We start from the raw sequence: 26,202 nt of genomic DNA, 5'->3' as shown, positions 1-26,202 counted from the left end.
GTGAAACCCAGAAGCCAAGTTTGTTTGGTCTTCCATTTGTCTCCCTAAGTTTTCGTTGAGTTTTTTAGTTAGCGTTTTGATATTGATAAAATTTTACAGTTTTTGCTTTTTATTTCATATAACATTTTTAGTTATTACAACAGAATGTTGTCAGGGTACCTAGCCTGCCATAATGCCTGAAATAGAACTCTTAATTTTCTTTAATGAAGATGAAATTTGATTTCTAGGCTGTTTTCATTACTTACTTTCTTCATTTTAATGGTCAGTGACTCAAATAGCTTATCTTGTTTCTTTTTCATACTTAAAAAAAAAAAATCCTTGAAAAATATGGGAACAGTTTTCTCTTTCCCACATTTCTACTCTTTGCTCATAATCATGAGGATTTTTTTTTTTTTTTTTTGGCCATGCTTGCAGCAAGGGGAAGTTCCCAGGCCAAGGAGCCAACCAAGCTACAACAGTGACAATGCCAAATCCTTAACTGTTAGGCCACCAGGGAACTCCCATGAAGATCTTAATTTAAGTAGGAATTAGACAGTTAAGGTTTTGTATAAAGCATTGTAAATCTAAATATAGTAGCCTCTTTCCTTACTCTGTGCACTGATGCAGAAAGGTGTCTTAAGAAGTTTCCAGTTAGTATAATGCAATTCTATTTATGGAAATTGATAAGATAATGGGTGAACATTTGTATGCTAGTCTATCTCTAAAATACCTGAAAAGAACGTAAGCCAAAGTATTAACAGTGACTTCCTCTGAAGGGCAAGATTATAGGAGAGTTTCCTTTCTAGAACTCCTCTAATGTTTGAAGATTATAATGAGTTTGTATTGTTCTTGCAACAATAACAAAAAGGTAATAAATAAATTAGTGAAGTAGCCTATGGATTTATGCAAGTGTTTCTTTCAGTTAGTGGTATGGTCTTTGGTAAGGTATTTAACTGTAACGGATCTCAGTTGACGAGTACGTAAAATGAAATAGTCATGTAAACGTTGATGGGATCCTGCTTAGGAAAAAAAAAATCAAATACATTTAGAGGATGCTTGGGGAGATTTGAATGTAGATTTGACATTTGTTTTATTAAGGAATTATTGTTATTACTTAATTGGGTGTGTTAATGGTATTATTTAAGAACATTTAAAAATATTCTTAGGAAATATCTGCTGCAGTTTTAGGGATTAAGTGCTAAGATGTCTACAACTTGCTTTTAAATGGTACAGTTAGGAGTTCTACTGTAGCACAGTGGGTTAATGATCCAGCTTGTCTCTGCAGAGGGCTGGCACATAGGATCTGGCATTGTCACGGCTGTGGCATAGGTTGCAGCTCTGGCTTGGATTCTGTCCCTGACCTGGGAACTTCCAAAGGCTGTGGGTGCAGCTGAAAAGGAAAAAAAATGGCACAGCCAAAACAAAAAACCAAAACCCCTAAGTGCCTATGTGTACATAATTCATATATTGCAAGGAATGTCATTATTCGTTTATCATTTTTATACTGAAGAGTTGGCTTGGGCATAAAATCATTAGACAAATTTAAAGGTTTCTTCTAGATTTGAGGTACTGGGCAACCGTTGAACCCTAAGCAGTTTGAAAACAGCTTTTTATTTTTATGAATGTTTAATCATTCAACACATATTAAAGACCTTTTATGTGGCTAGGCACTGAAGATACAGTATTGAATCATGATTTCTCTAGCATAAAACCAGGGGCCTAACAACATTTTAAGTACTTAACAGCTTTGGAGGGGAGAGGGGATATAATGTAATTTAGGCATTTTTCTCTTAGTTTAGTTTTGCCCCATTCTGTTTGTACTGTCTTTTGATTAAACCTAGGGTGCAGCTAGGTGCAGGAGTGTGTCTGTGTGTTTTTTTTTTTTTTTTTTGGTCTTTTGTCTTTTTGTTGTTGTTGTTGTTGTTGTTGTTATTGTTGCTATTTCTTGGGCCGCTCCCACGGCATATGGAGGTTCCCAGGCTAGGGGTCCAATTGGAGCTGTAGCCACCAGCCTACGCCAGAACCACAGCAACGCGGGATCCGAGCCGCGTCTGCAACCTACACCACAGCTCACGGCAACGCCGGATCCTTAACCCACTGAGCAAGGGCAGGGACCGAACCCGCAACCTCATGGTTCTTAGTCGGATTCGTTAACCACTGCGCCACGACGGGAACTCCTGTGTGTTTTAATTGTACTTGTTAATTTAAATAACAGAACCCTTTCATGAGGTAAGAATTTTATACAGGTGCACAGTATCCAAAATACAGAGCTGCTCTGGTTGAGATGGGAATTGGAGTATCAGGATCATTAAAATAAATGTGTCAAAAATAAGGTTTTTACTTTTCCATTTGAAAATGAAGTTTAAAACAGGGTGAATTTCACCTGGGAAAGAAAGACGTTATCATTGAGGTACTGGATCTTTAGCTTAGGGATAGATATTAGGCATCTCTTTTTTTTTTTTTTTTTTTTTTTTTTTTTTTTTTTTGTCTTTTTGCGTTTTCTAGGGTAGCTCCCACGGCATATGGAGGTTCCCAGGCTAGGGGTCTAATCAGAGCTGTTGCTGCCGGCCTATGCTAGAGCCACAGCAACGCAGCATCTGAGCTGCGTCTGCAACCTACACCACAGCTCGCAGCAACGCCGGGTCCTTAACCCACTAAGCAAGGCCAGGATTTGAACCCTCAACTCATGGTTCCTAGTCGGATTTGTTAACCACTGTGCCACAACGGGAACTGCCTAGGCATCTACTTTTAAGTTACTGTGAGTGCTAGTGCTCATTATTACTATTGATATCTCACTGTTTCTTCAAGGAGAGCAGTTGTTGAGCATGTGCATGGCACTATTCTTTTATACGTTTTTTTCTTTTAATCTTCAAAACCCTCTGAAGTAGGTTTTCTTTTTTTCTTTTTTCAGTGGGTTTTTTCTTTAATTTCCCCAATACATTATTTTTTTTCCTGCTGTACAGCATGGTGACCCAGTTACACATACATGTATACATTCTTTTTTCTCACATTATCATTCTCCATCATAAGTGACTAGACATAGTTCCCAGTACTACACAGCAGGATCTCATTGCTAATCCATTCCAAAGGCAATAGTCTGCATCTGTTAACCTCAAGCTCCAGTCCCTCCCACTCCCTCCTGGTAACCACAAGTCTGTTCTCCAAGTCCATGAGTTTCTTTTCTGTGGAAGGGTTCGTTTGTGCCCTATATTAAATTCCAGATATAAGTGATATCATATGGCATTCGTCTTTCTCTTTCTGACTTACTTCACTCAGTAAGAGAGTCTCTAGTTCCATCCATATTGCTGCAAATGGCATGATTTTGTTCTTACTTATGGCTGAGTAGTATTCCATTGTGTATATATACCACACCACATCTTAATCCAATCATCTGTCAAGATGGACATTTAGGTTGTTCCTATATCTTGGCTATTGTGAATAGTGCTGCAATGAACATATGGGTGCATGTGTCTTTTTCAAGGAAAGTTTTGCCTGGATATATGCCCAGGAGTGGGATTGCTGGGTCATTTGGTAGTTCTATATGTAGTTTTCTGAGGTACCTCCATACTGTTCTCCATAGTGGTTGTACCAGCTTACATTCCCACCAGCAGTGCCGGAGCGTTCCCTTTTCTCCACACCCCGTCCAGCATTTGTTATTTGTGGACTTATTAATGATGGCCATTCTGACTGTTATGAGGTGGTTCCTCACAGTAGTTTTGATTTGCATTTCTCTAATAATCAGGGATGTTGAGCATTTTTTCACGTGCTTCTTGGCCATCTGTATATATCTTCTTTGGAAAACTGTCTATTCCGGTCTTTTGCCCATTTTTCAGTTGGGTTGTTGGCTTTTTTGCTGTTGAGTTGTATAAATTGTTTGTATATTTTAGAGATTAAGCCCTAGTCGGTTGCGTCATTTGAAACTATTTTCTCCCATTCTGTCAAATATCTTTTTTTTTTTTTAATTTCCTTTGCTGTGCAAAAGCTTGTCAGTTTGATTAGGTCCCAATGGTTTATTTTTGCTTTTATTTCGGTTGCTTTGGGAGACTGACCTGAGAAAACATTTGTAAGGTTGATGTCAGAATGTTTTGCCTATGTTCTCTTCTAGGAGTTTGATGGTGTTTTGTCTTATGAGTAAGTCTTTAAGCCATTTGGAGTTTATTTTTGTGCATGATGTGAGGGTGTGTTCCAGTTTCATTGATTTACATGCAGCTGTCCAGGTTTCCCAGCCACATTTGCTAAAAAGACTGTCTTTTTCCCATTTTATGTTCTTGCCTCCTTTGTTGAAGGTTAATTGACCATTGGTGTCTGGGTTCTCTATTCTGTTCCATTGGTCTGTATGTCTGTTTTGGTACCAGTACCACACTGTCTTGATGACTGTGGCTTTGTAATATTGCCTGAAGTCTGGGAGAGTTATGCCTCCTCCTTGGTTTTTGTTGAAGTAGGTTTTCAAATGAAGAAGTAAACTTGGGGAAGCTGAGTAACTTGTTTAAGATTGCTAGCTAGTTAGTAAGCATTGGAACTTGAACTCGAATGCAGAACTGTTTCCTTTCAAAGCATTGCTCTGTATCACCTCTTCAGCTAAAGCTCCTATTTCATAATGCATTTAGCAGTATATATTATATATAGGAATTACTCAGATGCCACTACCTTGGTAACTAACTTGAGGACTGAGACAAATAACAAACTGGTGTTAGGGGTTTATGCTGACTTCAATAATATGTCATTTTAATAAGACTATTAAATTTTTTTTCTAGGAGGATCTGACACCTAAGGATATTGAAGAAATTATTGATGAACTCAAGGCTGGCAAAATCCCCAAACCTGGGCCAAGGTATCCTTTTATTTCTTTTTAATCAATTTTAATGGCTTAAATCTAAATTAGTCTTTCATACAAACTTTTTTTTTTTTTTTTTTTTTTTTGCTTTTTAAGGCCACATCTATGGCATATGGAAGTTCCCAGACTAGGGGTCGAATCAGAGCCACAGCAACATGGGATTCCAGCCACGTCTACAACCTACACCGCAGCTCACGGCAACGCCGATCCTTAATCCACTGAGCTAGGCCAGGTATTGAACCCGAATCCTCATGGATCCTGATTGGTCTCATTAACTGCTGAGCCACAGAGTACTCCCAAACTTAACTTTAAAAATTGCATACCCTAAATTCATAGGAGTTTTTCAGGAGCCTTGAATAGTACCTAAATCAACTTGTCATTTTAAGCAGAGAGATTTTTTTTCCCCTCTCTTAAAACGCTATCAGATAATCATGGTATCTACTTGGATATTTATAGAGAAGGGAAATTTACTACAAATTGAAATCTATTCCACTGTTTAATAAAAGTTCATTCTGCCAGAATTTGACCCAAAGTCTGTCTTCCCTCTTATTTCTACCTAAAGGACCAAAGGTTCTATCCTTTGAACAAATACAAGATTTTTTTTTAATTGATGTAGCTGATTCATAGTGGTGTATAAATTTCTGCTGTACAGCAGTGAATCAGTTACACATATATATATTCTTTTTCATCCTCTTTTCCATTACAGTTTATCATAGGATATTAAATGTAGTTCCCTGTGCTCTACAGCAGGACCTTGTTGTTTATCCATCCTATATATAATAGTTTGTATCTGCTAACCCTAAACTCCCAGTCCACCATCTTCTACCCACCCCACCTTGGCAACAACAAATCTGTTCTCTGTGAGTCACACCCAAGATAATTTTATCTTTTCCAAATGACAACTCTTTTGTACATGAAATACCTATCTCATCTTCCACATATCTTTTTCTCAGGTTTAATATCCACGGTTGTTTCATTGATTTTCCTCTTGTGACATAGTTTTGGTCTTTCTCCTTTGTAAGTCTTCTAGTTGGCTAATGGCTCTTAGTGTGACACTTAAACTAATCCCAGTACTTGGAAATACGTACTGAGCAGTGCAGAGCATTGTCTTCTTTGTTCCAGACATTCTCGTAACAATACAACTTAGTTATAGCAATTCTGCCTTTAGATACATTACACCATTAAATTGTACTTAGTCATTCAGAATGGCTAGACCTTTTTCAACATAAGCAGTGTTTATCCAGCTTGCACCTATCCTGTAGTTGTATTATACTAATTATTCTTCTTTCAGTTGTGAACTTGATGTCTTCCTACTTTTTGTTATAAACAGTTCTCTGGGGTTGAATTATTAGTTCAGGAGGTTATGCATGGTTCTGTAGTCTGCAAGAAGTACTGAGAAGTACTCAGCCATTGTTCTGGCAGACCCTACCTAATAAGAAATAATAACACCACCTAATAAGAAAAAGAGGTCAGTTCAGGATAACTTTAGTTTATAGTAAAGGCAAGCTGGCCCCTAAGAAACATACACTTCTTCCAACACTTGAATTTGCTTAAGAGGTTTGGCATTCTCATCATAGTTTCTTACTTTCATGGGTTATACTTAAAACATTTTTAGGAGTAAAAATTGCCATTTAGGAGTTCCTCTTGTGGCTCAGTGGTAACAAACCCAGCTAATACCCATGAGGATGCAAGTCCCTTTGCTTCACACAATAGGTTGAGGATCTGGCGTTGCCGTGAGCTGTGGTGTAGGTTGTAGACTAGGCTCAGATCTGCTGTGGCTGTGGCGTAGGCCAGCTACTGCAGCTCCGATTCAGCCTCTAGCCTGAGAACTTCCATATGCTGCCAGTGTGGGTGAAAAGCAAACAAAACAAAACAAAACCAAAAAACAATGAAGAAAAATAAACAGGTTAGGGGCTAGAGAATGATCGGAGTACATTTAGTCAGGAGATACTTCTCTCAGGTGGTGATTTAATGACCTGAGTAATAGGCCCAAAGGAACCAAAGATCTTAAGGAACAGCATTCCAGAGGGAGGAGAAAGAGGATGTACTAAGATCCTGGAGGAAAAATAAGTAACAGTATCATTTGAAGTGAGGTGATGAAGGAAAGTGGTAGAAGATGTCCGAGAGGTAGATGGGGACCCAGGTAATTTGGGAATGATATGAGTGATCCTATTAAAATTATCATCCTAGTTGCTGTGTAAAGTATACTTTAAATTAGTGGTTGTTGTGGGGCAGAGGAATTATGAGTGATTTTTAGTTTTTTGGTCTGAGCATCTCAGTGTTTCCTTTAACTAAAATGGAGATTTGGGGTAGAGCAGGTTTGAGGAAGAAAAGTCACTTTGTTTTGGACATGCTAAGTTTGAGTTGCTTACTTGGACATCCATGGTGGAATGCTGAAAGGGAGATCTGAGTTTGGAATTTAGGGAATAGATTAGGGAATTATTGGTTTCTCAACCTATTTTTATTTCCTACTTATTACGTCTCATTTAAGAAGCTGAAATAAATCTATTTAGCTTTAAGTAATTGCAGAGCATCCATCAGTGGTATATGTAAAGATTGTACTTGGACATGGTAATTGTAGAATGTCTTCCCAGCATATGAAAACAATTTTCCTTCTCCTTCCCCAAGTTAATTTCTTGGATATTGAGAGAGACTGTGATAATAGTAATAAAAAAAAGTACAGTTACAGTTATTCTTTAAGTTAATCAAAGCTAATTCTTTTTTATTAGTATTTGTGCAATAAAGCTCTCTGCTTAAATATTTGAAAGAGCAGCTAGTTGTGAGTTTTTGATTAATGAGAGAAATTAAACTGGTTCAGTAGTAACTGATTTCTCAGTGCCACCATCAGGTGTACTCTGGCCAGAATTAATAAAGATTGCTATCTCTGTGGTTAATAATAAAAGAAATGCTTTTTTATTATTTTTGGTAAATGATGGCTAGAAGGAAAATATTAAACTGATGGTCTTTATGTTGATGTTAATAAATATTTGCATGCTAGACATTGTTCTTATTTTCAATTAAAGTACTGAAAATAATTTGTAAAATTGCTTTAAAGTTACTAATAGAGGTTTTTTAGTATGGATTAGCAAAAAATAATTTTCTTTTATTTTTATGTTTTTGCTTTTTAGGGCATCACCCATGGCATATGGAAGCTCCCAGGCTAAGGGGTCTAATTGGAGCTGCAGCTGCCGGCCTGCACCACAGCCATAGGAATGCAGGATCTGAGCCATGTCTGTGACCTACACCACAGCTCATGGCAACACCAGATCCTTAGCTCACTGAGCAGGGCCAAAGATCCAACCCCCAGGAACTCCAAGAAGTACTTTTTTTAAACCCATAAAAGAATGTACAAAGGCCAAGTTTTCTAGAATGTAAATGAGTTAAAATGATGAATGTGTAAATGTTGTTGGAATGGCTGATAAATCAGATTCACCTTTTGAATTGTAATGAAGAGAACAAGGTATTTAATATATGGCATTTTAAGCATACCAGGGAAATCACTTTTTGTTTCTTACTAAGTGAAAATCCTGGTGTAAACCGTGGTTGTCAGGTGAATGGATAGGGCTAGATCACTGCCTTGCTGGTGTTCTGAGGCATGTTTACAGATAAAATAGGGAGGAGGTTATATGATTAGTAGTGAGTTTTTAGGCTCTACTGGAGGATTTTATAACCTTTTTAATATTGTGCATTTTGTGAATGGTGAGGGCAGGAGAAAGTTTGCAGGTAGGCATAACAGAGGGCTGGAACCCCCGTTTTTCCTAAAGTATGTTAATGGGACTAATTTCATGGAACAAACTGTGGGAAACTGGACCAGATTATTCTTTTTTTTTTTTTTTTTTGTCTTTTTAGGGCCACACCTGTGGCATATGGAGGTTCCCAGGCTAGGGGCTGAATTGGTGTTGTAGCCACTGGCCTACACCACAGCTCATGGCAACACCAGATCCTTAACCCACTGAGCAAGGCCAGGGATCTAACCTGTGTCCTCATGGACATGGATACGAGTCAGATACGTTTCCACTAAGCCACGATGGGAACTTCCAGATTATTTTTTATTTATTTTATTATTATTTTTTTTTTTTTTTTGCTATTTCTTGGGCTGCTCCTGCGGCATATGGAGGTTCCCAGGCTAGGGGTCGAATCGGAGCTGTAGCCACCAGCCTACGCCAGAGCCACAGCAACGGGGGATCTGAGCCGCATCTGCAACCTACACCACAGCTCACGGCAACGCCAGATCGTTAACCCACTGAGCAAGGGCAGGGACCGAACCCGCAACCTCATGGTTCCTAGTCGGATTCGTTAACCACTGCGCCCTACGGGAACTCCAAGATTATTTTTTAATTTACTTTTTTATATGAAATTCCATAAACCTGTGAAGAGATAATGTAGTATATATATGATTAATTCTGTTTATTGTTCTGGGAATTTGAGCTTTTTTTTTTTTTTTTTTTTTTAATCTTTTGTCTTTTGTCGTTGTTGTTGCTATTTCTTGGGCCGCTCCCGCGGCATATGGAGGTTTCCAGGCTAGGGGTCTAATCGGAGCTGTAGCCACCGGCCTACGCCAGAGCCACAGCAACGCAGGATCCGAGCCGTGTCTGCAACCTACACCACAGCTCACGGCAACGCCAGATCCTTAACCCACTGAGCAAGGCCAGGGATCGAACCCGCAACCTCATGGTTCTTAGTCGGATTCGTTAACCACTGCGCCACGACGGGAACTCCAGGAATTTGAGCTTTTTAATCCTTGTGTTGTTAAAGAGGGTAGCTGAGCTTAAACTACAAGAATGAACCTAGTAAAGAAGATGAAAGTTTCAAAATTGACTAGTCCAGGAGTTCCTGTTGTGGCTCAGTGATTAAAGAACCTGACTAGCAACCATGAGTATGCAGGTTCAATTCCTGGCCTCACTCAGTGGGTTAAGTATACAGTGTTGACATGAGCTGTGGTGTAGGTCGCAGATGAGGCTGGGATCCCAAGTTGCCGTGGGGTAGGCCAGTGACAACAGTTCCGATTAGATCCCTAGCCTGGGAACCTCCATATGCTATATAGGTGGGTGCAGCCCTAAAATGACAAAAGACAAAAAAAAATTATTGATTAGTCCATTATTTCATTGACAAAGAGCACTAGATGTAGCTGTATTGCCAGTGGACATTAAAAAAAACAGGAATTCCCACTGTGGCACAGTGGGTTAATAATCCAACTGCAGGAAGTTGCTTTTGTGGGTCACCAGGTTATGAACCTGACTCGCATCCAGGAGGATGTGGGTTCACTCCTTGGCCTCACTCAGTGGGTTGAGGATCCAGCAATGACGTGAACTGTGGTGTAGGTCAAAGATGAGGCTCGGATCTGCTGTTGCTGTGGCTGTGTTGTAGGCTGGCAGCTCAGCTTAAATTCCACCCCTAGCCTGGGGACTTACACATGCCAAAGGCATGGCCCTAAAAAAATGCAAAAAAAAAAAAAAAAAAAAAAAATCCATCTGTAGTGGCTGGGGTCACTGCAGAGGTGTGGGTTCCATCCACTGCTCAGTTCAGTGAGTTAAAGGACCTGGAGTTCTTGGAGCTGCCGCATAGTCACAGCTGTGGCTCAGCTTCAGCCTCTGGCCTGGGAACTTTCCTATGTCATGGGTGTGGTCATTAAAAAAAAATTGCAGATACAGCAGAAATTGGCAAAACATTGTAAATCAACTATACTTAAATTAAAAATTACACAGGGAAATACTCTTTATTAAAGTTAAGTATCATTTTGCTACTTGCCCTACAACTTTAATTTTAGGCTCTGACAGCAAACAGTGACTGCTTTTTGATCTGATTTCCATAATGAACTTATAATGTAAATATATTAACTAATTGCTGACTTCATAGGTATTCTTTAATAACACTTCCTAATTACTTGCATCATGTAATAGCTTGAAAGATCTTATAAATGATCATTTATTTTCCTGTCCCCTCAACAAATGATTTTCTAGGGCTCTAAAAATAGACTTATAAGATTGATGACAGAATGTGAAGGGCAAAGCCAGAGGGAATAGAAAGATTTAACTGAACAAGTTCTTCAACTAAATTCTGTGGCAGAAACAAGGTAAATGAACAAAGCCAGGGAATAGGGTGAAATAGGAGTGGGTGTTGAGCTGAGCTTCAGCAGCAGAGGTCATACAGAACAGAGGTTGAGTTTGAATAATCTTGTGAAATAATCCTGAGAAAGTCTTGTATGGGGGTGAAAAGATGGGTTCATCAACTTATACACTGCCTCTCTTCATAGAACTACATGAGGACCTGTTCCTATTACCTTTTTTTTGTGTGTGTGGCTGTTGGAGCCACCCTAATCTGGAACCTGTTTTTGAAAAATTAATACTAACAATTTAGCCTTTAAAAACACAAAACAGGAGTTTCCATCATTGTGCGGCTAGTCATTGGGGAGGTGTGGGTTCGATGCATGGCCTGGTGCAGTGGGTTAAGGATCTGATGTAGGTCAGAGCTGTGGCTTGGATTCAGTCCCTGGCCCAAGAACATCCATATGCCACAGGTATAGCTATAAAAGTAAAAAAACCCAAAAAACCCCATAAAGACAGATTTTTGTCCTCACTGCTTCTGAAAGACATCCTCTCAAATCTTCACATCTCTTAAGTAATCCAGTTTTGTTTGTTTGCTTTTGGTTGGCTGCACCCATGGCACGCTTAAGTTCCCAGGCCAGGGATCAAACCCATGCCACAGTAGTGACAATGCTGGGTCCTTAAGCTGCTGAGCCACCAGGGAATTCAAGGAACCCAGTTTTTGTGTTTCCAAATATAGTGTATATTCCCTGTGACAGTGGATTTCAATCAAAATAAAATTCAAATATAAAAGAATAAATGTAATGCTGTAGTTTATGAAAACTTTTTTTTTTTTTTTTTTAATGTCTTCTTGGAGTTGGGGTATTTTGCAGTAGTTCTTAGCTCTGATCTTTTGGGCAGATACTGAATCCCCTAAACTTGGTTTCTATATCTGTAAAATATTTTGGTCAGTATCATGGCATTGTTCTAACGATAAATGAGCTAGTGATGTACGTACACTGCTCAGTGAACTAGTTTTAGTGTTATTTTTATACTGTTCACATTTCATATTTTTAAATATGAGTTTTTATATTTAATTTTAGGAAGAGAAAATCTAGCAGCATTTTTAATGTTTGGATTAAATAATCCATGCTAAAGAATCTATAGATGTATGTGTAACTGGGTCACCATGCTGTACAGTAGGAAATTGACAGAACACTGTAAACCAGCTACAATAAAAAAATCATTATATAAATAGCAAATAAATAAAATAAAAATAAATAATCCATCCTAATTCTTAGGGGAGAAACAGTTAACCAGGTTGTTGTGAGGTAACAATTACAATATGTTTTTAAGTAAAGATTTATGAATGGTAATCATTAACTGTTAATTTAATGTTACTTTTCCTTTCAGGAGTGGACGCTTCTCTTGTGAGCCAGCTGGAGGTCTTACCTCTTTGACTGAACCACCTAAAGGACCTGGGTTTGGTGTGCAAGCAGGCCTTTAATTTATATTCAGCTGTAAATATGTCACTGGAGAAATAAAGTATGAACCTCCTGTCTACATAAATTTTTTATATTATTCATTTCCATCTGTGTACACCTTAGGGGTAATCTGGCACCATGTCAGAACTTCAGAGCACCATTTTAAAGTCTTCTGCTATCTTTAGCTAATAATAACTATGAAGACATTGCATAGTCTAGTAAAATTATTTCAACATCACCCATTTTCAACTGCCCTGTCACTAATCAATAATAATAGGTTATCGTGAAGTAAAAATTCTGTCAAATTGCAAACACATTTTGCTCTCCCCATCTTAAAACATAGCCAAATCTTTTTTTTTTTTTTTTTTTGTCTTTTTTAGGGCCACACCCGTGGCATATGGAGGTTCTCAGGCTAGGGGGTCTAATGGGAGCTGTTGCTGCCGGCCTACGCCAGAGCCACAGCAATGCCAGATCTGAGCCATGTCTGTGACCTACACCACAGCTCATGGCAACGCTGGATCCTCAACCCACTGAGCAAGGCCAGGGATCAAACCCGCAACCTCATGGTTCCTAGTCGGATTCATTTCCACTGCACTATAATGGGAACGCCCCACTATTAACATTTTATTATGCATTTCTCTAGTCCAGCTTTTCTCACATACACATCTGTGACCTACACCGCGTTTTATGGAAACGTTGGATCCTTAATCCACTGAGTCAGGCCAGGGATCAAACCCCCACAACCTCATGGTTCCTAGTTGGATTCGTTTCTACTGCGCCACAATGGGAACTCCCTGTTCATCATTTTTGAAGTAGAAAAGTACAAAACACTTGACATCATCTTGGCTATTCTGATCCTGCAAGTATACAAAAACCAATTGGGGAAGAAATTGGAAATACAGTTAGGAAGATCAGTGGATGTGTGAAATACACCTTTCAGTTGCAAGCATATATTACAGCTTATAAGATGAATACATATTACAACTTACAAGAAAGAATAAAAGTTTGTGTATTATGTTCAAGAAGCTAGCTATGAGTTTTGCATGAAAAAAAATTAATAGGCAGCTTTAATTCAAGGATAAATCTAATCCATTTGTTTCAGGATTTCTCAAAGTCACTATTTGGCCTTGGTCTTATGACAGACTAAGTGTGATGATTATTTATTTTTAAGACTGTGTTTAAAAATTAATTTTTTATTTTTACCTAAGAAGGTAAACAGTAATTTTTCAAGTGGTACAAGGTAACACAATGAAAATGCCTCCCTGCTGCCCTAGAGACTTCAGGTCTTCTCACAGGCAACTACTTTTTACTATTATTTTTATTTCTTTAAAAAATAATCTGTTAGCTATTAAGCTTTTAATTTAAAATTATGAAAACACATAGGTACTTCATTAAATTAAAATTACCATTGTAAAAAGTGTCTTACACTCTGACAAATTTTTTTTTAACTACATGAAAAGTTAGGAGTGGGAGGTTTCAGATACTGGGTGATAAAATAAGTTGTGTTTTCAAGATAAGCACTGGCTATTAACTTTTGGAAATCCTTTCAATTTTAATACAAGAGCACTTATTTTAATAATTAGAATTTAATAATTATAAGATTAGCTTTTAAAAACACCTGGCAGGTAAAAGTTCTTTACTATAATCCAAGAAGATTCCAAGTGTAGATAAACAGACTGATTAAAATTTCCTCAGAATTACTTGCTGTAACTGGATGGAGCTACTGCCCTATAAATCCTACAACACATAACAGTCATAAGAGTATTCACTGCAAAAGCATTACATCTATAGATGATCAGATGGTAAGCCATGATCAGAGATTGTGTTTTTCATTTATTCATGAAATAGGGCAAATTTTTTGAATGATATAACTGGATGTAGTAGCCAAACATAATAGTAGTTGATTCTAAAGGTGAGAGAACTAAGTTGAAAGTAAATTCTCCAGATGCCTTCTAGTTATATCTCAAGTATACACATTTTAAGTGTCTGCTAGTAGTAACCCTAAATAAATGTGATAATACTTAACTTTGGCTAAGAGTGATGTTTAATGCTTGGCACAGTGGGTTAAGGATCCAGCATTGTCACTGCAGTGGCTTGCTGCAGTGGTGCAGGTTTACTCCCTGGCCTGGGAACCACATGCTGCAGGTGAAGCTAAAAGTAAATAAATAAATGAAATAGTAAGAACTAAATAAATGGGGGGAGAAAAAACCCAGTTATTTTGCCCACTTGCTGAAGATAGATTCCAGGACTTGAGCCAAAGACAGAACTATACAATTAAAAGCCTTAGCAATTTACTAATCAACTAGTCCCAGCTTCTTTTGAGGCCTCTAACCACAGTATCTATAATAATTTATTCATACTTCTAGTTTTATACTGAAAAGGAAAATTGGCTCCTCTTCCCTTCATAAATCGCATTTGGACCTTTCCAATAACAAATGTTGGTTCATAACTGTCGCATATAATCTTAATAGCTTTATTTTTTTTTTTTAATTTTTGGGAGTTCCCAGCTTGGCTTAGCATAAAATGAATCTGACTAGTATCCATGAGGCTTCAGATTCAATCCTTGCCCTTGCTCAGTGGGTTAAGGATCTGGCATTGTCATGAGCTGTGGTGTAGGTCAAAGACTTGGCTAGGATCTGGCATTGCTGGGGCTGTGGCGTCAGCCAGTGGCTACAGCTCTGATTCAACCCCTAGCTTGGGAAGCTCCATATGCAGCGAATGTGGCTCTAAAAAGACAAATAAATAAAATTTTTTGGAGTTCCCATTGTGGGCTCAGCTCATTAAGGACCCGACCTTATCTCTGTAAGGATGCAGTTTCAATCCCTTGCCTCAGTGGGTTAAGATAGGTCATTGAGGTAAGCTACAATGCTGCTTACATCCTTGTTGCAGTGGCTGTGGCGTGGGTTCCAGCTGAAGCTACAATTCGACCCTTAACAGAGGAACTTCCATATGCCAAAAGCGTGACTGTAAACAGAAAAAATTGTTTCCAACTTAATTTTACATGAATTTTTTTTAATATACAGATAGTGCTCTCTTCAAGTAGTCAACACAGTGCCTTGGATTACGATTGTCTTTTGAGTTTTTCATGTGTTCAGTGATTTTTTATGTAATAAGGTTGTGTGTATACTTGCCTTAAATTATGGTTAATTTCAGCAAATTCAAGATTAGCTACCTTTCAGTTTTGAACTGAAACTCGTTTACCTCTGTAGAAATAGCGAATGTTACAGCCACCTACTTCCTATGACAAGGAATCAACGATTTGAAGAGAAGTCAGAAAAGAGTTGGTTACTTGTATGTTTCTTTCCTTTGTATTTCAAGCCATAAATATCCAAATTAAATGTAACAGTGTTCCACTTCTAGCCACAAGGTGCTCTCTTACTAGTCATACTGAACCTGAATGTGGGAGAAATGAGGAACCTAGGAAAGGAAAAAATAATGATCTTTAATGCAAGTTTGTGCTTTATATAGTTATATGTTTGGATTCAGCTTCCTCCTGTCAAGTATGAAATACATCATATGCTGACTTAATGACATAAATTTGTAAATGCACTCATTAAGTCACAAAGGCAGCTGTAGTTTTAAAGGCCACAACCATAGGGAGAAGATGGTTTCCCTCCAATTACACAACCCTTTTGGTCGTTAAAGGCATGCGCAAATTCTCGCGGATTAACCTCGATGTAAATAAAAAACGTCCTGAAGAAACTCAGACTGAAATGGTTTCCCTCCGATTATGTAATCCCTTTGGTGGTTAAATAAGGGCATGTACAAATTGTCGCGGGTTGACCTCCCGAGGAAGTCAGGGTGCCGAGGCGGCGAGTTCTCCCCACGCGCTCTTCTACAGCCGGGCAGTTCCCGTGGGTGGCCTCTCGGAAAGGATAAATGCACTTAAACTCGTCTGATAAGGTCATCCGAAAGTGTCGATGGGGAGGGGCGTACTGCAAAGCCTATGCCATCCCCACAGGAGATGCACGCTGCCGCGCTTGCAGGACGCGCGCCCAGGGCCCCGCTTGGAGCAGGTGAGGGGTGCGGCTGGGGCCCGAGGGGTCCCTGCTCCCACAGGTGCGGCCGGCTGGCGCGCAGGCGCACTACGCCCGCCTGGCCGGACACCCGCCTCCGCCTCCAGCCGGCCCGCTGCTCGCTAACTCGGCTTCCCGCCCCGCAAAAATAACGTGTGAATACCCTCTGTGGACAGAGCCTCTTCTTCCTCGCCGCTGCCTCCGCCGCCATTTCCAGAAGTGGCCAGTCACAGCCACGGCCATGATCGCCGCTGGGCGCGACCTCCGCCCGCGCCGCTCCCCGCAGGGGTCCCTCCCTTCTGGGGCAGAAGACAGCGGCGCGCGGGGTTCCGGCCCGCACCCCCGCGTCCATTTGGTACGCCCCGCTCCCCGCCCCCGGCTCGGGAAGCTTCTCGCGGCGCCGCCACAGCGGCGGGCCCGGGGAGGGGGGTGGCGAGCGGAAGGGGCGGTGGGCGGGGGCGGGGCGGTCACGCCGCCCATCCCGTGCCCGCCGTGTCACGTGCCCGTGCCGCGGCCAATCGCCGGGCGGCGCTGTGCGGGGAGCGAGCAGGCTGTGGTGAGGGACGGCGGAGACCGGAGATGTTTTCGAGCCCGGCCTCGGCGGCGTTCGTGGCGGTTACGGCGACAGCGAAGACCACGACAGAGACGGCCGCGCCGAGGCCCTCGTACAGGGGGTAAACCCTCCTGCGCCGGCCGTGCCTTGGGTCCGTGAGGGCGAGGGGGGCGTGGCGACAGGCGAGGAGGAAGGAGGGGCGCGGTTTCGAGCCCCGGCCCCGGCGCCCGGGAGGAGCCCCCCAGTCGCGCCCGCTCCCGTCCCCTCGGCAGAGCGAGGTAGGTACGTGCCCGCCGCCCCGCCCACGCTAGCGGGACGGGGGCCGTAGTCGCTGCAGGCGGGAGCTGCTCGGGCGGGGGGGGCGGGGGCCCGGGCGGACGGACGCCGCGCCGCTCCCGGAACATGGCGGGGCCGCGGAGCGTGTGCGTGCGAGGGTGCGCGGCGGGAGGGGGCGGGGCTGGGCGGGGCGGGGGGCGCGCCGGCCGGGGCCCTGCCGCCGGGTGCGCGGCGGGGTCGTGTCCGGGCGCGGCTTGGCGGGCGCGCGGGGCCGGGGCTTCTGGAGCTCGGCTGGGCTAACTCGGTGCGACGCCTGCTCCAGGATCCCCAAGCGTTGAGTAAACGCTGGTACAAAGAGGCCGCCGAAGCCTGGCTGACAGCTGTTTTAATAATAACAGGGAGGGACAGTTTAGCACGGGAAGTTGACACTCGCACCGGTCGAAACCGTAGGAAACCTTTCTAGCAGCGTACCCATCAAGATCGGTTTCCACTAGACTCCCGCGCCTACCTTGCCAACGCGGGGAAATGGGTTGGGGTCCAGGCATCTGGAACGCCTTGGAACCGCCTCTAATCTTCAAGTAGAAGTGGACCAGTGTTATTTTAAGACGGTTTATGTAAATTATAAAAGAAGGCGAACTGGTAAAATAACTACTTTAACATAAATTGACTGCTGATTAAAAACATATGCTTCTTTAGGCCCTTAAAAATCTTGAGCTCTGATCTGTTTCAGTTTCTTCAGTCGTTATACAAAGGGTTTCCTGGAGATTAGCTCAGAACTGGCAGAACATACGCTACATTGATGCCAAGTGGCTTAAAAAACAAAATGAGATAGTGTCGACTGTGTAAGATCAAGTCGTTGTATTAACTAGTCTTGTTGGGAAAAGTCTTTAATTTGGGCTAAACGCAAATACATGTAAAAATGTTCCGTAGGCAAGAGGGGACGGTTTTACTACTTAAAGATCATTTATAGTTGACACAAGCACTGACTCAATTTCTAAAGGTCCGCAGACGGTTGACTAAGTAAGGTCAAGCTTAACTATTCAGGGTGTGTGTTCTGTTTTAGAGATAGGAAGAGTGTTAAAGTGAAGTAAAAAATGTTAAGGAATATTCGTGGAAGGAAAAGAGTAGAAAAGCAGGATGCCTGTAATGTTCTTAATCTTTATGGTTTCCATAGTTGTTGTTAGGATGGTTTTATGAAAAAGCAGAGCTGGGAGAGTGGAAATCTCTGGGTGTGTATTCCATGAAGACTGAGGAGGAGTAAAGAGGAAAAAATACTTAGATGAGAAAAAATTTTGTAGGTGAAAATAATGTTGTGCAGTCTTTGGTTTTAGTTCTTTAATATCAGGAAGGGGGGAAACTTGAATTTTGTTTGAAATTGAGTGCCCAGCTGGTGGAATTTAAAAGGAAGATATTTTTATCAAGATGCTTATATGTTAAATTTTTTATAGAAGTTGAAAAATGTAACTGATATTCTTCTGAGGTAGGCTAGAGAAATAGTAAGGATATTTAGGAAACTTCATTGGAAAAAAGGTTTTTATTTTAAAGAATAAAAATAATAGTAAAAATGTTCAGTTTTTTGGTATTAGTTGACTAGCAGTTAAATTTTCTTTAAACTATTCTTTTATTTTACCAACATTGTTTTAATCTAAAAAGAGAATGTTTAGTGAGATTAATCATTTCCATCATAGTCCATAAGAGGTATAGACAGCTTTATGTGAATAAACTTGATGCTACTGAAGCAGCATGTATCAGGCCTGAAGAATTTATCCAGTAATTTCAGTAGATTGTTTAAGAGCTATTGACACTATTTTCTAACCTGGAACTTGTTGCTAAAGCTGACATCAACACATATTTGTAAAATGCTTATACTCCGTAAGGACGCTTTTTATTTACATCGAGGTTAATCCGCAAGAATTCGCTCATGCCTTTAACTACCAAAGGGGTTGTGTAATTGGAGGGAAACCGTTTTCTCCCTATGGTTGTGGCCTTTAAAACTTAAATTTATCCTTAGATCCGAAGGGACCTCACATTTTCTAACCTGTTTCCCTCGTTTTGCAGATGAAAAAATAAAGGCCTGCTGAGGGGAAATGACTTATTGAAGTCAGCCCAGTTAATTGAAACAATCTGTGGTTTGGCCTAGAGATTTTGTGAAGATGCTAATCTGTCCATTTCTTTAAAAAAGTAGTTTTATAGAGTAGTAGAAAGAACAGGGAAAATAAGTGAGGAGACAGGAATTTAAATTCTTGATTTGTCACTTTTTAACTGGTTTTTGACAAATCATATTAACTTTAAGAACTGTGCCTTTGTAATCTGCAAAAAAATAATTTTCCTACATAATTTACAGGATTGTTTGATGGAACATGTGATTATATATGGAAAACACATTACATACTGTAAATTTTTATACATACAAAAAATGGTGATATTGTTTTTGAAATAAATACCGTCCTTACTACATTATCTAAGGTGTCTAGATCCCTAGGTTTTTGCTTAGCCTTAGCTTCATTGTTTTAAGCACCTGCTGTTTTATAGATTATAATTCCCTGTAGATACATTTTCTGATTCCTACTTAGTTCTAATCTTAGTAAAGCCTCTTATGAACATTTTAAATATTGCAGTTGTTAGAGCCTAACTTCCTCTGGAGAATATGAAGTTTATTCATGTAACATTTGAAAACATTCTCATATACATTCATGCATGCATAATGTTTCTTTAACAGACAGTGGCTTTTAAAAAGTAATAGTGAAAGTATCTTAGTAGCGATGTTAATTTGTCTGTTGCTACTTACCAGATATGGCAATAACTGGAGATTATTTCCTTCCCTTAGCTTTTGAATAGTTCATGTTAAGGTTATCTTGTAGATCTAAAATATATGTGTAGAAATGTTAAGACAGAGTTTTTGTTTGTTGTCTTTTGCCATTGGGTTTAAAGACCTTTACTTTTGCTTTAAATTCGTAATACTGGAAACCAGAACATCAGTATTGAAGTATTTTGTAGTGTTTCATGGGTTATTTGTAACCTTGAAGCTCAAGATTATGAGCACTTAGAATATGCATGTTTCTGTGTTCACAAGTTTTAAATGAAATATTTCAGATAATTTTCCAGACAACCTCATAAAGAAGATACTATGGCTGAGGAAAATGAGGCTTTGAACTGTTTATGTGGTGTGTAGATATTCGTAGACCTAAAAAAGTGACAGACTCTGCTCTCCCCACTCTTAACCATTTCTCTGCTCTGCCTCTCATGGAGAGTGTTTAGCTGATTTTGAAAAGATTTAAGGCAGTTTTGTTTGTTTGTTTTTCCCAGACTTTGTGAAAAATTCATGGGGTCAGGATTCTACCTTCTGCTGTGTTGGTGAAAAAGAAAAGGAAAATACCTTATGAGAATTGTGGAAGATAGGCAAGCCTTTTTATGAGCTGTTGATACTGGGTTTTGTTTTTTGTTTTTTTTTTTTTTAATGTTATTTGTTCAGAAGTAAATTAGTCTTACCAGCTACAGAAGGACTACAATTATCATTATAAGAGGTTCTTTTAACAGACTCCACCTTGATATTGATCATTGTTCTAAGAAAATGTACTTTAAACGGAGTGACTGAAGAAAAAAGTTAGCTAACCAAACTCATTTAGGACTTTTATAAAGGAACTTTAGGAAGGATCCAGGCAGAGTAAATATGAGCTTGTTCAGGTTAGAAAGTAGCAACCAAAACTAGATTTTCTGATTAGTGAGAATCTTCACAATTCTAAGAAATTCAAATTCAGACTTAAATTCTTTGAAAATTAGGTTTAAACACAAATGTTTCCAAATTGAGGTAAGCAGAAGTAAATTATGAAGCTGCATAATATAAAATCATTTCTTTTTCTTTCGCATTTAAAAATTGTGTCTTCTTTGTCCAGTCCCTTAATATTTTTTTTATTGCACTAAAAGTTTTTAAAATATATATAGTGGTTTATATTTCTCATTATCAGTTTGTGTTTGGACTACAACTGGAGGAAATATCACAGATAAGAGTAAATGCTATATTTTTTAAACTACCTTATTGCTTGAGAGTGTTGTGAGAATCCTGTAGCTTCGCACAGTTCAGATTGTTGTTCTTCCTACATAGGAGTTTTGTTGGTATTCTGACTTCTAATAGAGAACAAAAACCATGCATGCGTGGTTTTCACTTCCTAGAAATAGCTTGTATTAACCCATCATAAAAGATAATGATACATGAAAAATTACAGTGCTTTGTAGTTCATGAAGTACTGTTTATATCCGATCTCCTGAATTTCACAATTATTCTGAGATCAGCAAAACTTCCACTCATCTGATGATATTGAACCTTGGGTAGGGTCCAGGTGAAACTTCTCTGTAGTAATGCTAGATTCCTTTGAAATTCACTCATGAAAGAGAATCCTTAGCAAATCTAAAGGAAAAGGAAAGAAACGCCTACTTTTTTTTCTCTTTTCCACCAAAGCCACATTGTACACAGCTTTCTTTCAACTGTATTCTACCACTTCTGAACAAGAGCTTGTTAAACAAGCAGGGTAGAAATAAATACTGAAAACATTCTTTATACTACTTTACTGTGGTTTTAACTAATGATGTCCTCTAGATGAGGAAATTAAAAATTTACAGAATTTGCACAAAAATGTTGTAACTCGGAGTAGAGCCTTGGCTTGCATTTCAGTATTATGTACTAAAGTCTTGCAGCCTCTGAGTAAAAATAAGTCCTTTTTACCAGAGTTTAATTTTGGCTATTTGGAAGTTACTTGGTGATCAAAGAAAAAAACTTACATTGAGTTCTGTGCTCTAGGTACTTTCAAATGTGTTATTTTAATGTATGATAAGAGTAGATATCTAATTACAAAAAAAACTTCATAAAGTTGTCACTGGAATGTCTCCAACTCTAAATACTGTTACTCAAGAACTAACTTGGAATTTATAAGTGCTATATAAATGTAAATCTCTTACTTTGAGAGAAATTTTTTAAGATCAACCCAGTTCATTTGTAGATTGATAATTGAGGTGATCACTCTGTAGTGGTTGTTCAACCTTCAGAAATTATCTCTGTCTTCCAGGATTCATAAAAATGTCCCAAGGATGAAGATGAGTGTTCTCTTTAAGCTGCAGTCAGAAAGGACAAAAAAATAACTCTTTACCAAGCTTCTGTTTGTCCTCGTGCTATTGAAAGTAAACAGGAGTATTTAACAGTAGATTGGCTTACTCACTCTTCCTTTCCTTGTCCTTTTCCCTCTTCTTGGCTCTTCCTTCCCCTTCAGGTTCAATTGCTCTTTTGCTTTGCAAACATCCAATGAAAGTAAATCCTTACCTTTCTGTTATTTGTTAACAATTTAAATTTGTGTCATTAAAATTATTACATTACCACTTTTCATTTTACATTCAAGGCTTTCATCTTTGATTGTGGTATGAACATATTTGATTTTAGCTTCAGGAATTTGGATCATTAGCTAATACATGGAGAAATAATCATTTGCCTTTTCTCCTCTGTGAGAGATAACTTTGTATCCTTTGGTCAGAGACATACTACCAACATTCTGTGATTGATAATGGGCTCTCCACATAACCTTTCATTTGCTCATTATCATGACCTTGTGAGGTTTATCTTATTCCCATTATACAGATAAATTTAAATCAGTGACGGTATTGCTCTCTTACTGCACCTTCAAAGAAGTTGTTATTATTAAGAGAAAAAGGATAACACTATAGATAAAATTTGAGCTTTTGGGGGAAAATGGTTATTTTGTGTTTTGTATTATGGATTTTAACATGAAGTGAAAGGTCAATACAATCTAAAAATGTTGCAGAATATCTCTGGGTGTTGAATAGGAAAGTAATTGGAATTTTTATTTTTCTGTATTTTCAAATTTTGCCACAAGCATTATAGAGATAATCAATTATTTTATTTTATTTGTCTTTTTAGGGCCACACCCATGGCATATGGAGGTTCCCAGGCTAGGGGTCGAATTGAAGCTGTAGCTGCCGGTCTACACCACACAGCCACAGCAACATGGGATCTGAGCCACATCTGCAACTTGCACCACAGTTCACGGCAATGCCAGATCCTTAGCCCACTGAGCTAGGCCAGGGATCAAACCTGTGTCCTCATGGATACTAGTCAGGTTCATTTCCACTGAGCCACGACAGGAACTCCAGAGATAATCAAGATTTTAAACCACACATGCTTAGTTAAATTTTAAATAAATGTTTCTATTAGTGGTATTGCATTTAGTCTTATTGAGGCAGGAGTTTAGGAATATGTAAGCAGAGACAATATTATAGTTTGTTTTTTTGTTTTTTTTTTTAAGGGTTTACACTCTGAACAAAACATAGACATGTGAAATTAGGAGGGCAGTATTGTTCTTTAATTATCCAAATTGTTTTTTAGTTGGTGTGGAAAGGAACACCGTGAGCCCTTAAGGAACTAGATCATGCCTGTCTTGTTACTCTTGTACCCCAGATTCCATAAAGGATCACCCCAATGCTAATGACAGGAAAATGGTCCACCTGGCTTAAGAGGATGACCCCGGACCAAGGGAGAAAAGAGGGGTAGCAGATGAAGGCCATGATTGCTAGGAAGCAAGGCTTAATACAAATGAATTTTCAAGATGGGGAATAATGTAATATAGATTTTTTTAGAAAATATTTCAAGAGGTTATATAGAGTTCACATAGGAGACAAGAGATCATTGATAAGGTGCTTCGGTTTTAAGGCTTTAGGTGCCAATGCTCAGCATGTATCTGAAGACATTCTCTGCTTGTATAGACCTTAAAATATAGCTGGAAGAGATGATTACTTCAAACAAAGAACCATAGTAACAGGTTTGGTAAACATTTTGAAGTTACATTGCAAGGTCTTCAGTGCAGAGACCTATGGCTTTCGATTCTGAGATAGGTCTGTCCAAAAAAGACTAAGAATCACTGATTTAATTTTGTTGTAGAGCTAATTATATTCTTAATGGTCCTAAACTTGTGGTTTTAGCTTTTTTTTTATAGTATATTTCTTTTCATAGATAAAGCTGTTTACTATCAGTATCATCAGTGAAATTTGCCTTTTTTACACCCAGTTCATGACATTTATTTCAGGAAATGTTTTATTTTGAAAATAAAACCCAGAGCACAGTATTCTTTGCCATTGGGGTTCGAGTTTTCACAGTACTGCTCTTGTTACTTACAGCTGTTAGAATATAGTTAGTTTACTCTGTTCTGGTCCATATTGCTTATTATTTGTCTCAGCATACTTTGGTGGAGAAACAGTTTATAATCCTAAATTGCCCTGACTGAAAGAGCTACCGATAATACCTATTACTCTCCTAAACCAGTTTAGCGCATGTTTTCTTTTAAATGCCCCACATGTAGTAATTCTGAATTCTTTTTTTAATTGAAGTATGATTGATTTACAATGTTGTATTAGTTTCCGGTGTACAATTTAGTGATTCAATGTTTTTATGGATTATACTCCATTTAAAATGGGCAGTTGTCCTGAATTCTTGTGCATAGTATAATAAGTAGGTTTATTTTGGAGTGTGCACAGGTTACAGAGGTAGCAGATCAGAACTGAAATGAGGCCCAAACAGTTCAGCCCTGGTGTGAAGTTGTATGGAAACTATAATTTTGGCCATAATAGAAGTAGTGTTGGTAGCTCACACTATTGTTGGGTCAGGGTGGGAATGGTGTGATATGTGGATCAGAAATAATACTTCCATAAGCACTGCTCTTGTTAGGGTACTGATTTCAGCTGCCTCTAAGTGCATAAAGAGTTTGGGTGTAGATAGAGATGATTTTAGGATTTCAGGCTTATGTTGCAGAAGCTATGGTTATCATAAACTAGTCTGGATTTCTATGTCCTGCCCTTCATCCCAAGTCTCTCTGATTTTTTGTGCTACTATTCAAACTACAAGCAATTATCTAAACAACTCAAAGTCCTTTCCTTTCATTTAAGGCTAAAGTATGTATCATTTTTAAAGAAAGCAGTAAAAATGAGTTAAGGCATTACTTGGTATTAATCTGTGGGTAGTGCTGAGTATGATGCCAGATGTATGTATGATCTCTGCATAGATTGGCAGCTTGTCTTTTGAGGGGCAAAGTTAAAATACCAAAACCTTTTTTATTTTGAAATATATCAGATAACCTAAAAAGTACAGGAGTTACCTGGTGGGTCAGCAGGTTGAGAATCCAGCATTGTCATTGCTATGACTCAGGTTGTTGCTGTGGCTTGGGTTCATCCCTGACCTGGGAATTTCCATATTCGGGAGCAGCCCCCCCCCCAAAAGTGCAGAAAATAGCATAATGAGCCCCTGGTACCCCTCCCCAGCTTTAAGAATTAAACATTACAAATTCATTTGAAGCCCTCTGTGTACCTTTCTTGAGCCATTTCCTCATTTCCCCAGGGAATTTGCTCTCTTCCTTTTTGCAGGAACTTTTCCAGGGGTGGCTTTTCCCTTTCCCTAGACCTGTGTACATTTGTTTCTTTCTTCAGAGGTCACCACAGTCACCTTTCCATTTTAAGTCTATTGCATGTTGTATGCAACAGAGCAGTCTGACCAGGGGAGTTGAGAATAAGTATACATGAGGTAGAAATCTACCTTAAAATCTAGACAGTGTAATTTTAGGCTTTAGCACTGCACTATATGCAGAACAAAATGGGCAAAGTAGATGTGAGAGTAACCTAATGAAATAATCATTTTAGGAAGATTAGTTTGGTAACACCAGTGTGGAGCAGCGGTCTGAAAAGGAAGTGTGAGTTGCTAACTGATTTTTTTTCCCTTCTGATAACCCTTTGTTAGTGAGATTTTGTTCTGCTTCCAAACACTGTCTTGCAAGAAGAGAAGGGAACTGGTGGCAAAATGCTTAATTAGGAGTGTTTTTCATTTTCGGGATTTGGGGGATTGCTTCTGCCCTGTTGACAGTGAAGTGAATACGTAGTGGCTATTAGATTTCTACTTTCAGTATTGGTGATTTTTCCATGTCCCAGTGCCAGAGATGCAAGTCAAGCTGCCTGACCATTTTCTTTGGGCTGTTGCAGCCCTCTGCTGGTC

The 26,202-nt window shown here is 39.3% G+C and overlaps 2 protein-coding genes across 7 annotated transcripts in view; both read left to right on the top strand.

The window, feature by feature from the left end:
* NDUFV2 (NADH:ubiquinone oxidoreductase core subunit V2) overlaps positions 1 to 12,405 on the top strand; it is a 33,413-nt gene extending 21,008 nt beyond the window's left edge. Inside the window, exons 7-8 of the mRNA NM_001097475.2 lie at positions 4,734 to 4,810; positions 12,250 to 12,405. Of these exons, the coding sequence (NP_001090944.2) occupies positions 4,734 to 4,810; positions 12,250 to 12,343 (171 nt within the window). The 3' untranslated portion in view covers positions 12,344 to 12,405. The remainder of the gene's footprint in view (positions 1 to 4,733; positions 4,811 to 12,249) is intronic.
* A 4,475-nt stretch (positions 12,406 to 16,880) lies between these two features.
* Positions 16,881 to 26,202, top strand: part of ANKRD12 (ankyrin repeat domain 12) — a 117,500-nt gene continuing 108,178 nt past the window's right edge. For all 6 annotated transcript variants that reach the window (XR_014807537.1, XR_014807536.1, XM_084964051.1 and 3 more), the window contains exon 1: positions 16,881 to 17,167. The gene's annotated coding sequence lies outside the window, so the exon portion shown is untranslated. The remainder of the gene's footprint in view (positions 17,168 to 26,202) is intronic.

Source organism: Sus scrofa, chromosome 6, assembly GCF_054392235.1.
Source record: "Sus scrofa isolate SSC_HxYL_T2T_F1_AM1 chromosome 6, Sscrofa_HxYL_maternal_Yorkshire_Landrace_v2.0, whole genome shotgun sequence".
Lineage (NCBI taxonomy): Eukaryota > Metazoa > Chordata > Mammalia > Artiodactyla > Suidae > Sus > Sus scrofa.
The sequence above is the reverse complement of the archived record's forward strand: the minus strand, read 5'-3'. Positions and strand labels throughout refer to the sequence as shown.